We start from the raw sequence: 15,325 nt of genomic DNA on the forward strand, positions 1-15,325 counted from the left end.
GAAATAAAAAAAGACTTCCTCAGCGGTTCAGTGAGTGAATGCAGAAAATATGTAATATACTTAATATGTACACACACCTATAGGCACTGAGTGGCATAAATATCACAGAAAGACCTTTGGCAGCTACTATGGATTGCAAAGCATTTCCAGAACCAAAGAAAGTAGACTGTAAAGTGAGAAGCATCTTGTGTAGACAGCTGGCATTGAAATATGTTTTCATGTTCACTCTGTTTAATGTGTAGTTGCAGTGCATGTAAAAGTAATCATTATGCCATGCATTATACATTTCCTGGTGGTTGCTCAGGTTGGTCATAAATCGTAGAGTTGGTGTTTGACTCCTGCCTCCTTCTATTCCAAATTTAGCAACCCCTGATATGTGTACTGTATTAAAGAAGTATATTTTTAAGTATCTTTGGACAAAAGCAGCTGCCAAATTTCTTTCTTGTGCTGCATGATTCCACAAATAAAAACCTTGATTATGTCAATTACATAATTTTCCTCGCCAGAGGCATGTGACCGAAACACAACTCATTTTTTACGACTCCAAGCCTTGAAAGAGGAGTTTCCAAAAAAGCAGTTGAAGGCAGCACCAGTCTCAGTGATTGTCTCATTGATGTCCTGAACTATAACAAGTTATCTGAGGAGGAGGCATCTGTTTCATTGTTTGGGTCAGACAGTGCAGCTTGTCAGGGGAATTCTTCTCGACGGCACGGGCCTGCCCATGCTACAGATGGCTTATCTCACAGTAAATGATTCAGAAAACGATAATATGCCTCCAAATGGAGAAGAGGCCATCCGCTTTTGCTAATGGAATGTCTTCCGTAGTTAGAGTCTGGGCAGAGCACTTGTTGGATAGTCACAGTGGAAACGTGAAGCTCTGTGTCAGCCGCTCAGGGAAAGGTGGGCAGTTTTAATCCACTCGCAACACTCCAGATCCTCTTATTTAAATAGTAAGCACATCATTTAATGTTCAATTTAGCAAAACATACGCATACGACATATTTAAGGTGTAAATATGACAATACAATATGAGTGTAAATTCCCTTACATAACTAACAAGAGCCTCACTGCCAAAAATGCAGCAGGATGATTTCCTGCAAAATTATGGTTTAAGTTGTCAACTCAGGCCCTGGAGCCGCAGCTAAAACCCTTCCCCTCTTCCCCGGTGTCAAAACTCTGAAACATTTATGTGCAAGTCCAAACTTCTAAGTAGGTAAAGGACTGTAATCCAAGACCTACTGTAATATTCAACAATTATCAGTCTGTCAGCTAAATGCACAAATGTCAGACAGAATCAGAGTCAAGCAGCTGTGAAACAGATATTAAATACGTAATCACTTCATTGGAACCTGCTTGGTTAAGTATGACTCAACTTCTGACAACTAAATCATCAATCACAAATTAACGTTTGCGTAATTAAAGTTTCTTTGCACTAGCTCTCCACACACACACACACACACACACACACACACACACACACACTTTGACCCAAGTCTGGAAGGTAGACATTGACACTTTGACCCAAGTCTGGAAGGTAGACATTGACAGCCGACAGCAGAATCTGCTCTACTTCTTTCTCTCCAGTGTGATGTCAGGCCTGATGTGTAAGATCAAAGACAAAATCTTATCTGCTCCCTCCGTCCCTTTTGACATGGATATTGGTTCATCTGAGACATGTGTCCCTCCCCATTGTCAGCTTCTTTCTGTTCTGCGTACAAAGATTAGAAAGAAGCTGACAGGGGCAAAGTGAAAGGAGAGCGACATGGAGAGATGGAGGGAGACAGATTTGTGGAGACATGAATGGCTTGCAGGTGTTATTTTCGTTTTTTTGAGAGAGAGAGAGAGAGAGAGAGATGGATAGAGTGGGAGATGTGGAGCTGTGACTTTCCCCCCACGCTGTCATTATGTTTTATGGCAGAAGTGTTTGCAAAAACCAAAGCGAGGTGCTGTAAGGATGGGCTGTGTAAGAAAGTGAATGTGCAGCAAGAGTGCTGTCTGTTCAACCAACAGATCTAAAAGTGGGAGTGTGAGAGAAAGAGGGAGAGCATTGCCTTCAAGTAGTGCTCAAGAAAAACAAACAGAAGTGAGTGCAGAGTGAGTGAAGGTGAAGGAGTCACTGTCAAGATAAAGAAATGGGCAGAGGCAAAGAAACAGTGCATTCAGTTTGTTATACACTGATAAATAAACCCAGAAGTAAATTTGCAAAAAGACTTTAATTGGCATTGTTTTAATCATTCTTGGATCAATTTACAGTTTTTTTGTTTTTTTTATTCAATCTTGTCAAAGGTAAACACGTTTCTTGTGGTTGTCTTCAACACCAGTAAATGCTTTTTGCCCGCTTCCCAAACCCCGTAACGTAAACTAACATTACAGAAGAGCACATTCTCTCATACACACTTGCATATTCAGATCCTACAAACGACTCCTTAACGGGTACGAAATTTCTAAATGCAACATACTCGAAAAGCGCAGACAAACACATTCTACATACATACGCACACAAATGTGCACGTTTTTTTCTCTTACTCGCTTCCACACGCAGGAAAGCAGGCAGATAGAGCCACGCACGCACGCACACGCGCACACACACACACACACACACACACACACACACACACACACACACACACACATTCCATAACCAGCATGTATTATAAATATACATTACAATGCAGACGCCTTCGTTTTCGCAAGTGCAGCACTTGAGGAATGCTGCTCTTCCATCAACTCTGTTTGTGCATTCACAGTTGGTTTATGACATGCACTTCAGCAACACAATCTGGTTAGCGGTATCTGTTACATGAGAGTAGGGTTACTGAGTGTATATCCCTACTGATTAGTCATAACCAATAACCCTCTCTGTTTGTCAGGCTTACATCTGCTTATTTATCTACACAAGCAAAATGCTGCAGTAAAAATTCCACTGTTTAAAAAAAAGAATAAAAAAATGGCACAATAGCTTATTGAGCAAAGGCCTACAAATGCACATTAATAAATTAGGTAGATAAATAATATATTTTAATGTTAAAATAAATACATTTGAAAAGTAAATAAATTAAAAAAGCACAACATTGTAATCAGATTATTTGCCAGCCTATGTGGTATTACAATATAAAAAAGTGAACTTCTCTTTATTTGCACATTCACGTGTTTTTTTTTTTTTTTTTTTAACAAAATGGCGGCAGCGTTACTTTGAGACTCATAGCACAATTTCTCCTCAGGCACCTGCTGCCGCACTCTGGCGACTGTATGGGGTCGTTTCCATGGTGACTGTGACTGCTGTAATGGCCATCAGCACTGATTGACTGGGAACCTCTGAAGTGGAAAAGGAATAGATTGGTTTGTCTGGCATTAAAAAGGGAACCTGCTGCGGAGAGAGGTTTTTGAGAATTGTAAATTAGTGGTATTCTGAATAACTCGGCTGATTGCTGCGAGGAGAAAGGTTTGACATCCGGAAAATCTATGCGAAGTGCTGAAGGTAAATGCATCTACACACATCTACCATGTCTAAGTGCCGTCAAATTACTAGTCCAGGGTCTGTATTTTTCTAGGGTTGTTAAAGTGTGAAGGCAGAAAATGCAGACAAAGGACTAGTTCTAAGAGGACACTCGCTATCTTCTAAAAAACACAGGCTTTGCATCTGTACCTATCACAAAGCCAGGGGTATTTTTGATGTCTGGTGAAAATGGTTTCTTGAAAGGCCTGTGGATATCCTCACAAAGTCTTTCCCTTTTCTTAAGAAACACCTTGGGTTGTTATTACCAGCAGCTCCCTCACACCAGTGTGAAAACATTCTTCAATGTCCAGGATAATGGCAGCTTTTCTCATCGCTGACTGATTATATAAATATCCTGTATAACCCAGGTAAGATCAGTACAGTTCTAGAGTCCAGCTTGCTCTTAACTACATCTAAGTCGAGTAAACATTTGCATTCCTAGTCCATAGTTCAAGGCCTAAAAATCCACTGCAAATTCCAGGTTTGCCACCTTTTTCAAAGCTTACAGTCCCAAAAAAGTGTTGCTTTCATCAGCTGAACAGTGCAGCTTAAAATCCTCATGTGATTTTTATATCCATGCTACAATAAGAGTGTGTAGTCTACATCCAATTTATTACAAGTCCACTTTCTCAGGCATGACAGCAGCACAGAAGTTCAATTCGGAATGGTCTCCATGTTGTGGCATGAAATGCTGTGGTATTCATATGATAATGATGTCCATCAACACATGGAGTGTCAAAATACACTAGTGTAAATATGACAGCAAAAGGCCTCTCCTTTTTAAAATTCTAGTTAAGTTTAAGTTCAAGGATTTCCTTTCTGTGTCCCCTTTGACTGTGGTTCTGTTGCACCTCTGCATTATCCTCTCCTGTGTTTCTGCCAACTTTTACTACAACAACTTGGTGGATACAAAGCGGTCCCAGCTATGCATGAGGTGTCACTCACGGTGACAAGTCGCTAGGACAAAAGGACAGCAGACACGAGCAGCATCGCCACGGTAAGAAGAAGGCGGTCACGTGATGGGCTGCTGCCACTGACGCTTTTCTCCAGTTTGGGAACTTCAGGGTTAAATTCATCTGGAGAGAAAGTCACAGAAAGAGAAAATAAGGAAGCGAGAAAAGAGAAGAACGTGAGTGTGAAAGTGTGAGAGGGAGTGTGTGTGTGTGCCAGACAGAAGGAAACAAACCATTACTACATTATTAATTCATCAATCTAAAGGCAGTGTGTGATGCATGCAAATTGTGCTATAACACATGCAGAAAAAAAAGACACAACGCAATTATCAACAAACCACCAATTATCATCAGCACTGGTACATATGGCCATTTTCTCCGTGGGATGGAAAATTAAAAACACTTTTATTTCTGATCTGTTTTTTTTTTTCATGTATTCCTCTTTTCACACTAATGATGTTTTTATCCTAGAGGGATTTCAATCAAACCAAATTACTATGGCCTTGCCATTGATTAGACACAACAGAACATTAGCTGGAGGGGAAAGATGGTGAAAGAGCTGGAAGAACACATTTTGTAATATTCGGTAAAAAGTGGATTACAGTGAGTCATTATGCTCGGTCTTGACAAAATGTTTCTTATTATATCGAGAGGTTTATTACATGCCAAAATAAAGCAAAAGGAGCCAAACAGCTCTGTTGCTTACACAACTATACAGCTGGGCATTGAGATGTTAGAAAAAACAGTTTTTTTCTATAGAGAAATCCAACAAAGTCAGAGGAAAGCTGCAATTTGACGTGAGTCACATCAGCCCACATCAGACATGAAAGAGAGATGTATGTTTAGAAGAGGGGTGATGGAAAAATGTAAAGCCTTGAGATGTGTCAAACTAATGTTATATTTAATCATTAGGAAGTTATTTAGGTTTAACAGCTTAAAATCACACTGCAAAGATGAAAAAATACTTTTTGATTGTTTTGATACAAGAAAGGATATATCTATTTGACAAATTGTGTGCCAAAACAGCAAAAAGATTGTGTTTGTCTATGAAAATCCCTTCACTTTTACTTTATTATGTTGTCATCATAATGTCCCAGTGCGTTAAAGTTCCAGCGGGCATATCATCTTCCATTAAATCAAACTGGCTTTCAACAGGAAATACATCAAATTAAGGAGGTAACATGTCTTCAAAATGCTGTTTCACGGTGACGTTAAAGCCTTGCCTAGAGTTTACTAAATATAATGGAGACAGTAATTGGCTGCAAGTAAAAACAAGGGTGGTGATAAGAGATAACAGATAGAGACAACAATCACATGATGTTTGATGAATGAATGGAATTTTGTTGTTGCCTTCTCTGTCTGAGAGCAAACCATCCAACCGCTCTGGTTTGTCCTGGTTGTGTGTGACCAAATCAGAGTTCGCAAGGCATCTGTCTGCGGCGATGACACACAACACTAACATTCACACCGCAGTGCACTGGGATGAACCCAAACAGAAAACAGTCAGTCAAGGCAGAAGGGAGAATGTAAACCAGCACTGCCTCAGGTAATGCTCACAGGTCACTGCGGGGCCTTCTCACCACCCGGGTTGTCTCTCCAAAAGGTTTAATGAGAGAGGCTCCAGAAATAAAATGCAGACTCAGTGACCAGAAGAAGAGACACCCTGCGCCTGCAGAAGAAGTGAGCTCTCGCTTACTTTTACACAAACATGAACATGCAGCTACAGCTGCATTTCCACAGTTTCTTCAGATGAACTGATTCATTTTGTGTGATGTTACAGACTTTATTTGTGGGTGCCAAGAGCTTTGACAATTACAAAGCTGTACAATATGCACCTCATAAAAACCCTTGCTATTTAGGGAGGCCGCCTTTGGAAGATAAATGTGGGGGACGCCAGGCGCCTCGAGCCATAACAAGTTATCAAAGGTCCACAGTATGACACTGAACATCACAGTACAATTGTGGGATACAGCAATCAATTTCTGAGCGCTCTGGTGCGGTCTCGTCTGTATGGGGTATAACAACAGACGAGCACACGGGGTAGCTCTCCTGTCTGCGGTAATCGCCCAAGGCATTTACAGTGAGATAAGAAACATCAGCTCTAGACTGTCCATGAGTGGAAGAAGGTTGTCTGGTCTGATAAATCCTCGCGCAAACTATGCCACGATGGTAGACTCGCAGTGATGCGTGAACAACGTGAGGCGATGGACCCGTCATGTATGGTTACTGCACTATAGGTCAGTGGGGGAGGTGAAACAGTGTGAAGGAAATTCAACTGGCTTAATGCCATCTTTCTTCATACCTACCTAGAGCTACCATGACATAGAGCAACAGAAAAATGACAAAAAGCGTGGATGAGATTGATGCAGCTGAAAGTTCTTGTAAGATCACAAAAAGAGTGAACAACTGTTTAATATGAAAATGTCTTGACAAACCTGAACTTAATTGCTCCTAGCAACCACTATCGTAGCTTTTGTGTGTCAATTGAAAATATCGTGATGGATACATTCCTCACAACTGATTGGTTAGAACACAACAAAAAAAGAACTCCTCGGCCCAAGAAAAGACAGAAAATGAAGAGTGTTAGAGGCTGTTAAATGGGACATATCATGAAAACTTTTTTAGTCCTTGTGCACATACATTTGAGTATCTGGAGTGCCTACCAACCCACAATCTGTGAAATAAGACAACCCAGTTCGTTTTTTGTGGGCTACCTAGATCAGAAAACATGGGATTCAACAAGCCACTCAGATTTGACTCCCCTTCCAATGCCACATGCAGGCTCCTTAGAATATACTCCCCCACCCAACCATCTGAGAATCTCCCCCCACGGCTTGAGAACTACCTTTGCAAAGGTGCGCCATATTTTTCTCGCAAGCCAATCACAGCAGACTGGACTTTTCGGGAGGGAGGCATAAAGAGACAGGCACTTAAACAGAGCATTTCAGACAGAGGATGAATACAGGTATATTCAGACAGACAGTACGAGCAAAAAGAATGTGTTTTTTGAACATTAAAGCATGTTAACATGTTCTAGGAGGAACACAAAATACAAGTATGAACCTAAACATTCGCATGATATGTCTCCTTTAAGGGTAACTACTGTTTTTTTCAACCTGGACCCTATTTTCCTATGTTTTGTGTCTAAGTGACTGATGGGAACAACAATCTTTGACATTGGTCCAGTATTAAGCAAGATTGTTGCAGTCGGCAGCAGCGAAACAAGCTACAATGTAAGTTAATAGAGCAATTGTCCAGCTTGTATTTACCTTCACAAAAGTGCTCGTTTTGCCACTGACAGGCTCAGTGTCTGACAACATTATGGAAAGGATCCCTTCAGAGATAGATGGAAATCGGTAAACTATGTGTTTATTTCAACCAACACTAAAGTTGTGATGGTTGGAATGAAGTGTATTTTACGATGCTAAAATTACTGTCTATTTACATGGAGTCGGCTGGGTTTAGCGAACGCAATTTCGCGGATGTTTTTATGTTTAAGAAAAGGATCTTACTCTTTAACAGAAAGGTCGACCTCCTTAAAAAATCCTTTCCATAATGTTGTCAGACACTTATATGAATCTGAGCCTGTCAGTGGCCAAACGAGCACTTTTGTGAAGGTAAATACATGCTGGACAATTGCCCTATTAACTTACATTGTAGCTTGTTTCGCCGCTGCCGACTGCAGTGATCTTGCTTAATACTGGACTAATTTCAAAGATTGTTGTTCCCATCAGTCACTTAGAAACAAAAACATTGGAAAATAGGGTCCAGGTTGAAAAAAAATGATAGTTACCCTTTTAAGTTGCTACTAAAGCATTGCAGCTGCTATCAGCCTCAAAGCTGTTTTTAAAGCAGTGTGTCAATTATTCTTTGTATACAGACTGCACATGTTGGATGAAGTGTTTCGGATTACTTGGTGGATCACAACTATATTTATGACTGATTTTGAGAAAATCTGCACATAAGTCGTTCAGAACAGATGAATCAAGGGTGCTGGTGCCTATTGATGCATCTTAAAATGGTCTGTTTACGGTTGCATTTTCTGGTCCACCACCTTATTTATATTGCAGCCTTTAGCCCTTCTACTGCTGCAGACACTCAATATAGGAGGAAAGTGTTTAAGGGCAAGTCACAGATGGAGAAATGCACAGAGTATACTAAACATTGCTGCAGGAAACTATATGGTTATGATTAATTCAAGCAGCAAGACAGATGCTGAACTGTTGTAGCACATTTGTGGCAATAAGCCGTTCATTATAAGACGCTCTACTATAACTAATCTCTGCTATTCTGCTATATAGAACAGATGTGTGTTTCAAGGTATTGGAAAATAAATTAAAATCATTAAAAAAAAGATAAATCAAGTCAATTCACAGGATGCTTCTGGTTTATTACAACTTGGGTCTTCTTTTTGTAGTTTATGTTACAAAATAGACTCAAAGTAATAACTGAGATATGGAACACGTTCTAATGGGGCAACAAAGACAAGTGAGTCAGATTATCTGGCAGGTTGTAAATAAGCCAACAGTGTCCCCTTTCACAAAAATGATTCACAAGCACTGCAGATTGCAAATGGTGGCAGCAGCTCATTTCACAAATGATAAACTGTGATGATTACAGCTTGAGTAATATTTGTATTGTTGGCCTCCATTTTCTCTTCCAGGTAGGTTTGGCTGACCCAGGGATTTGTTTAAAGGAACAAGCCGACTTATTGGGACTTTAGCTTATTATTCACTGTATCCCCCAGAGTTAGACAAGTCCATACATAACCCTTCTCATCTCCATGCGTATTGTAACTCTGTCTGATGCACCCACCGCTAGCCTCGCTTAGCCCAGAAAATAACGCCAACATTTTCCTATTTACATGTTGTGACTATACAAATCACAACATGTAAATAGGAAAATGTTGGCGTTATTTTGTCACTTATTGGGAGCAGTAGGCTAGTTGGAGCCAGTTACCTCCAGGATCTTTGCTAAGCGAGGTTAGCGGTGGGTGCCTCTGACAGAGTTACAACACACACAGAGATGAGAAGGGTATGTATGGACTTATCTAACTCTGGGGGATACGGTGAATAAGCTAAAGTCCCAATAAGTCGGCGTGTTTCTTTAAATCATCTTACTGCTCATGTTTCTTGCCCTCTCTGACTTTAGCAAGGTCACAACGTTTCCAGAACTAACTTAACAGCCTAGATAGATAGATACTTTATTGATCCCCAAGCCTTATTATTACCCATAGAAATGATGGCTGAAAACTACAAGTTGTAATAGACCAGAATTATGCTCAAAACACCCTGTTAAATAATCATGTGACATAGAATCATGTGACATAGAAGCAAATCTAATAATAAAGTAACGAGGATGACAGCAAATCCAAACATATGTGGGGAGAGAGAGAGAGAGGGAGAGAGCGAGAGAGGGAGAGATTTGTTGATGCAAAGCCAGTCTGTGGGCTGGGCTGGACCTGAGGGTGAGTCAGAGAGTGGGTGTCCAGCGGTCAGCAGGACCATCAGGGGTACCAGTTGTATTTAAGTATGTGTGTGTGTGTGTGTGTGTGTGTGTGTGTGTATGTATGTATGTATGTATGTGTGTGTGTGTGTGTGTGTGTGTGTGTGTGTGTGTGTGTGCATACATCTGTGTGTCTGGATTTTGTTATTCCTCTAAATGTATTCAGCAAAATGCATCACAATGCTAGAGGCTATGATTTATTTTATGATTCCCTGCCAGTGTGTGTATGGGTTTTTTTTTATATTAAATTCTACGTAAGCTTGAGCTGGAGTTACTGCTGAGCAATTCGCCCACCACTGAGCTTTTCTTTCTTCCTCTGCCCCTTCTCTCTGCAACCCGGTTTCTCTGCCCCCACTCTGGTTTTATCTCTTTATCTGACTGTTTTCTCTCTCTCCCTCTCTCTCTCATCTGTCCATCTTTCTGCCAGGCTTTCTCCTGCTGCATTTCTCTTTCACTGCCTCCTTCCTGTCTTTTATCTCTCTGACTTTCTCTGTCTCCCTCTCTCCCTGTATGTTTGTCTCTCTCTTTTCTGCCCTCTCACTTTCTCTCTCTCTCTCTGAAGGTACTCGTTGCTGATGGCTCAAGAGCTCTCTTCGCTCCATCTCTGTTGGTCTCAGTTTCCATCTGAGGCAGGTCACACTCTCTTAGCCCTCGTCACAGACTGCCCACAGCTCCGAGAAACAAGCAAACTAAATGATTCCCGGCAAGAGGCTTTTGTGAGAAAGAAAAATAGAGGGTTTATGTAACCACTCAGCTGCACAATTGACTTGCTCTCTGACATGTTTGCTCTTTAGCAAACAGGAACCTTTCATTCCTTACAAGACCTTTACTGACCTTGCGTACATTTTACCTGTGTGTGTGTGTGTGTGTGTGTTTGTGTGTGTGTGTGTGTGATGTACATTGAAAGAGATAAAGTTTTAGTTTTTTCTTTGTAATACATACCATTCTGATAATTTAATTTAAGTGTCGAACTGATCCAATACTCATGCTGTTGGGTTAAGTGAGCTCATTTGTTCTTACACAGATGCCCGTAAATGCAGTATGTAGTATGTAAGAAGGTAAGTGTGTCACTACTGCAGAATCAATAGTTGTATTGTTCACTGTCTTACCCATATAACATTTTCAAAAGCAGAAAAAAAAAGTTTTACTCATCAACCAGCTATTTGCTGTGGATTTTCTTTTGCCAACCATAGAATAAAAAAACTAAAACTAACAAATGGTTGATTCCTTTCCACAATGATTGGGACACAAATCAAGCTTTGCAGCCTCAGCCAAATATTGACCCGCATCTGGCTATTGGCTGCTGTTCATTTTCAGCAACTCAAAATCACTCACCAATGTTGTGTATTTTGATGTTTGGCCTGACTGTGTACTCGGGAGAGGTCTGACTGGAGTCATCATCTGCCTGGGAAACTGAGAAACACACCGCATGTACACACAAAGACAGAAAAGAAAGAAAATAGAGGGAGAAATAAAAAGCAGGAGGAGAGAGGGAGGAGAGACCGGGAGAGAAAACACCTCATTAAAATGACAAGACTGGGAAAAATGTGAATTTTTTGGCACCACTAAATTGTATACAGATATAGCAGAGTTTGGAGCAGTTGGTGTGCCCCTGTCACTGAGAAAGCATAAAGAAATCCTGGACTGAGAATCCAGACTTCTATGTGAAGATTAAAAGCATTTAGAACCTGTGGACAGAAATAATTTTTACATTTACTGTTCGTCTAGACACAGAATAACATTAAGTCTGCATCGCCAAATTATCCATGAATGAATGATGTGTGTGGGTTTGTAGATGTGCATGTGTATACATCTGTGTATTTTCTGCTCTTTTTAAACTAAATATGTGTGTTTGTGTGAGCCTGTGATTCTGAAACATAGTTAGTAAGATGAAAGAGCATTCACGAAGAATTTACATAGAAGCTGGTAGCAATCAAGTTGCAGCTCTTTGCAGATGTAAAACATGTGCTATGATTATTCACATCTCTTTGTTATCTTAAAGTCTTAAAATAAGAGTTAAGGTGGGAGACACGCAGAGAAAATAAAACCGGTCTGGAGGCAGCTGAAATCAACAGCTTTTTGATAGAAAGCTGTTAAAATGACCTTGCTGAGTAAAGGTTGCGGATTGTAAACTGACTAAATGCACCAATGCACACATTGCCATTCATGCACACGTACACACACACATTAAAAAGATTTACAGCCGTCAAACTGCCATGTGCAGACCTACACACATGCTTTAATTTCTACATCTCGCACACACACAGCGATGCACACAAACACACAGAAGCAAATGGAGGCATGGTAGACACATCAATAGATTTGCCGTGACACTGGGATGGGGTGGTGGGTGTTACGGTGATGTGTACACAGGGGCTGACACTGGCCTGAGTGTGGGATGTATTAGTGCTGACAAGGTTAGAGGAAAGGGGGGAGGCTTTCAGCACTGGGCTCCCTGATCAAAGGCCTGCAGGGGAGAGAGCAGGCTACCAGGGTAAACACGCACACACACACACACACACACACACACACACACACACACACACACACACACACACACACACACACACACACACACACACACACACACACACACACACACACACACACACACACACACACACACACACACACACACACTATACAGGGCAAGCATCAGAGAGCCAGAAAGAGCGAAGAAGAGATAGACAGTGGGGGATAGGGAGGAGGGGGAGTGACAGAGAGAGAATGAGTGTAGAGACAGAGTTGAATCTTGCAGCTGCATCAGTTTTTTTCTTTTACATCTTTTGTGCGGCTTCACGAGAGCATGTCGTTCACAGAGAGAGATAGAGCATCACTGTAATAGCACTGAGACAGAGAATAACATTAAGCCATCAAAGCGCTGCTTCGAGGGAAAAGACGCCATCATCAAAACCTCGCCAAGACACCACACGGCAGAAAAGCCTCTCTCTGAGACAAGACTGTCAGATCTTAGTTTTTCTGTGTGTTTCTCTCTGCCTCTTTGTCTCTGTTTCTCTGTGTGTTTGGGAGATACAAAGAGATAGGAGGGGAAAGCAAAGTGGAAATGAGGTGACACAGAAAGAGAGGAAATGGTATGAAATGAGTGGAAGAGACCTATGGAAGTAAGAGGAAGTTGTTGGGTCTCACCAGTGGAGCAGCAGACGTAGACCCTCAGTCTCAGGCAGCTGTGGCCGTGGTGGTGGGTGGGCGTGGCTGAAACAGAGAGCAAACACACACAACATGTCAACATTGTGCCCTCTGCAGGCCACACCACCCTCAACAATCAGCTGTGCAAACTGCAGCTCTGGAACTGAGCAGCTGCCTGTCCTCAGCTGAACTTCCAGAATCTATTAGTAGCCCCCACATGCTATCAATACATGTGGGTGACAGCGGCTGAAGGGAAGATATTAAAATATTGGATGTTCAGCGCTCTCAGGCTTTTTCTATCCATCACAATAAACCAGCGTTTGCTGCCTGACTCACAGATATAGTAGTACTCCTGGCCAACATTGAACTCGTAGCCCAGCGAGAAGGCGCTGTAGCGCTGGAACTTCTCAGAGAACTTGATGGGGGCATGAGGAGCGTGGGGTCGGTTGCACTCCCAGCGCTTGAAGCCCAGCTGGGGGTCACAGGTGCGGTAGCCACGGTAGCTGACCATGTAGAGGATGTATTGCTCGGCCACGGTGCGCTCCAATGTCCCCCGCTGGCTGGTGTTATAGTGCGGGCAGTAGATGTCCAGGTAGTCATTGACGCTGACCTGCACCGTGTATCCCTCCCTCCGTAGCCTGAATGAAAAATACAGATAGAGGAGATGAAGGACAAGAGGAATAAAGAAAGAAGGAAAGACAGACAGAAATGTGGATAAGTAACTAGGGCTGCAAATAATGAATTATTTTAATTATCTGTTAAGCACTAGTTTAACATTTGGAGCCTAGTTGCCAGCATGAGGTTGCCAGGCAACCTGACTCCAGGAAATCCCACACATAAAACCCCATAAATTTGCAACTTGTCGGTTTTACACTTATAACATTAGTGAGCTTTAGAGGTGCTTGCAGGTGAATTTTGTACCTTTGGACAGAGCCAGGCTAGCTGTTTGGCGCAGTATTCAGTCTTTATGCTAAGCTCAGCTTTGTCTCTGCAAGAAAGCAAATAAGAGAATTTCCCAAAAATGTTGAACTATTCTTTTAACCTCTCAAATACATTTACAATTAACTACCTTTTCCTCAGTGCACATTAACACCCTCTTCTCTTCAAGAGAGAAACTATTATACCTTTCTCCCTCCGCTGCAAAAACACACACTTCCTCACTAAATGCCTCGGGGCGAGTGCTGAGAACAGTGCTCAGAATGATAATCTGCACTCCCGTCTCTTCCCCTGAGCCAGCTACAGGCCGGCTCATTGAGGCGGAAGGAGATCCTGTCAGTGGCGATGTATGCTCTGGCCGCAGGGGAACCGGCCTGTACACGGTACATATGATGGCCCAAGCTCCCTTGGCAACTGCCGCTGATGGACGAGCAGGCTGTTAGCAGGTAAGGAAGGCCACTCTAAGGTTGAGCATGTATGTGTGTGTGTGTGTGTGTGTGTGTGTGTGTCGTACATAATGGCACAGCTGATTCAAGACTCCTCACTGAACAACTGAGTCGATGATGTGATATGATTTCGCATTCAGCTGCCACGCTGTGATCTTCACTGTTTATAATACTAACTATGCTTATTATGTAAATTACACAATCTGTAATTAGACAAAGTAGAAGTCATTAGAAGGGCTCCTGCAGGTGAGCTGATGAGATGGGAATTGTCCTGGGCTGCAGTGATGTGAAACATGCATCAACTACAGCTGTAATTACCCATTTGCACCAGTAGGTGGAGGTATTGCACTGCCTTATGTTTAAATAGCAAACCTCCCCTCTTTCTTTTCTGCACTCATTTTTTTCTCTACCGCTACACATTTTCTGTTACACACATACAAAGGAGCACACGCACACACACACACACACACACACACACACACACACACACACACACACACACACACACACACACACACACACACACACACACACACACACACACACACACACACACACACACACACAAAACCATCCCTCACTGTGTATGTATTGTGCTCACACACACACAAAGATGCTCACACAACTATACGCACACATGCATACGTTACTGGGTCAGGCCTCAAGAGAGATTATTATTCAATTACAAAATGTGGATCAGAAAGTCATAACACCTCTCTCCTCTCTCTCTTTCTGTCTCGCTATCTTTCTTGCTATGGCGTTACAACGGTTCTTTTTTTCTGGATCCAGTCCTTCACTCCCGTCCTCCTTCTCATCTCCACCTCTTCTCTTCGTTTACACAC

The 15,325-nt window shown here is 41.9% G+C and overlaps 1 protein-coding gene across 2 annotated transcripts in view; it reads right to left on the bottom strand.

Annotated features, from left to right (window-relative positions):
• Positions 1 to 2,194: 2,194 nt before the first annotated feature.
• The window catches only part of efna3a (ephrin-A3a), a 64,559-nt gene continuing 51,428 nt past the window's right edge, over positions 2,195 to 15,325 (bottom strand). The window contains exons 2-5 of one of the 2 annotated variants that reach the window (XM_031296054.2): positions 13,438 to 13,739; positions 13,102 to 13,167; positions 11,290 to 11,367; positions 2,195 to 4,572 (exon numbers count right to left, since the gene is read on the bottom strand). In XM_031296054.2, the coding sequence (XP_031151914.1) occupies positions 4,454 to 4,572; positions 11,290 to 11,367; positions 13,102 to 13,167; positions 13,438 to 13,739 (565 nt within the window). In that variant the 3' untranslated portion in view covers positions 2,195 to 4,453. The remainder of the gene's footprint in view (positions 4,573 to 11,289; positions 11,368 to 13,101; positions 13,168 to 13,437; positions 13,740 to 15,325) is intronic. The other variant, XM_031296055.2, reaches the window with a different exon arrangement.

Source organism: Sander lucioperca, chromosome 16, assembly GCF_008315115.2.
Source record: "Sander lucioperca isolate FBNREF2018 chromosome 16, SLUC_FBN_1.2, whole genome shotgun sequence".
NCBI lineage: Eukaryota > Metazoa > Chordata > Actinopteri > Perciformes > Percidae > Sander > Sander lucioperca.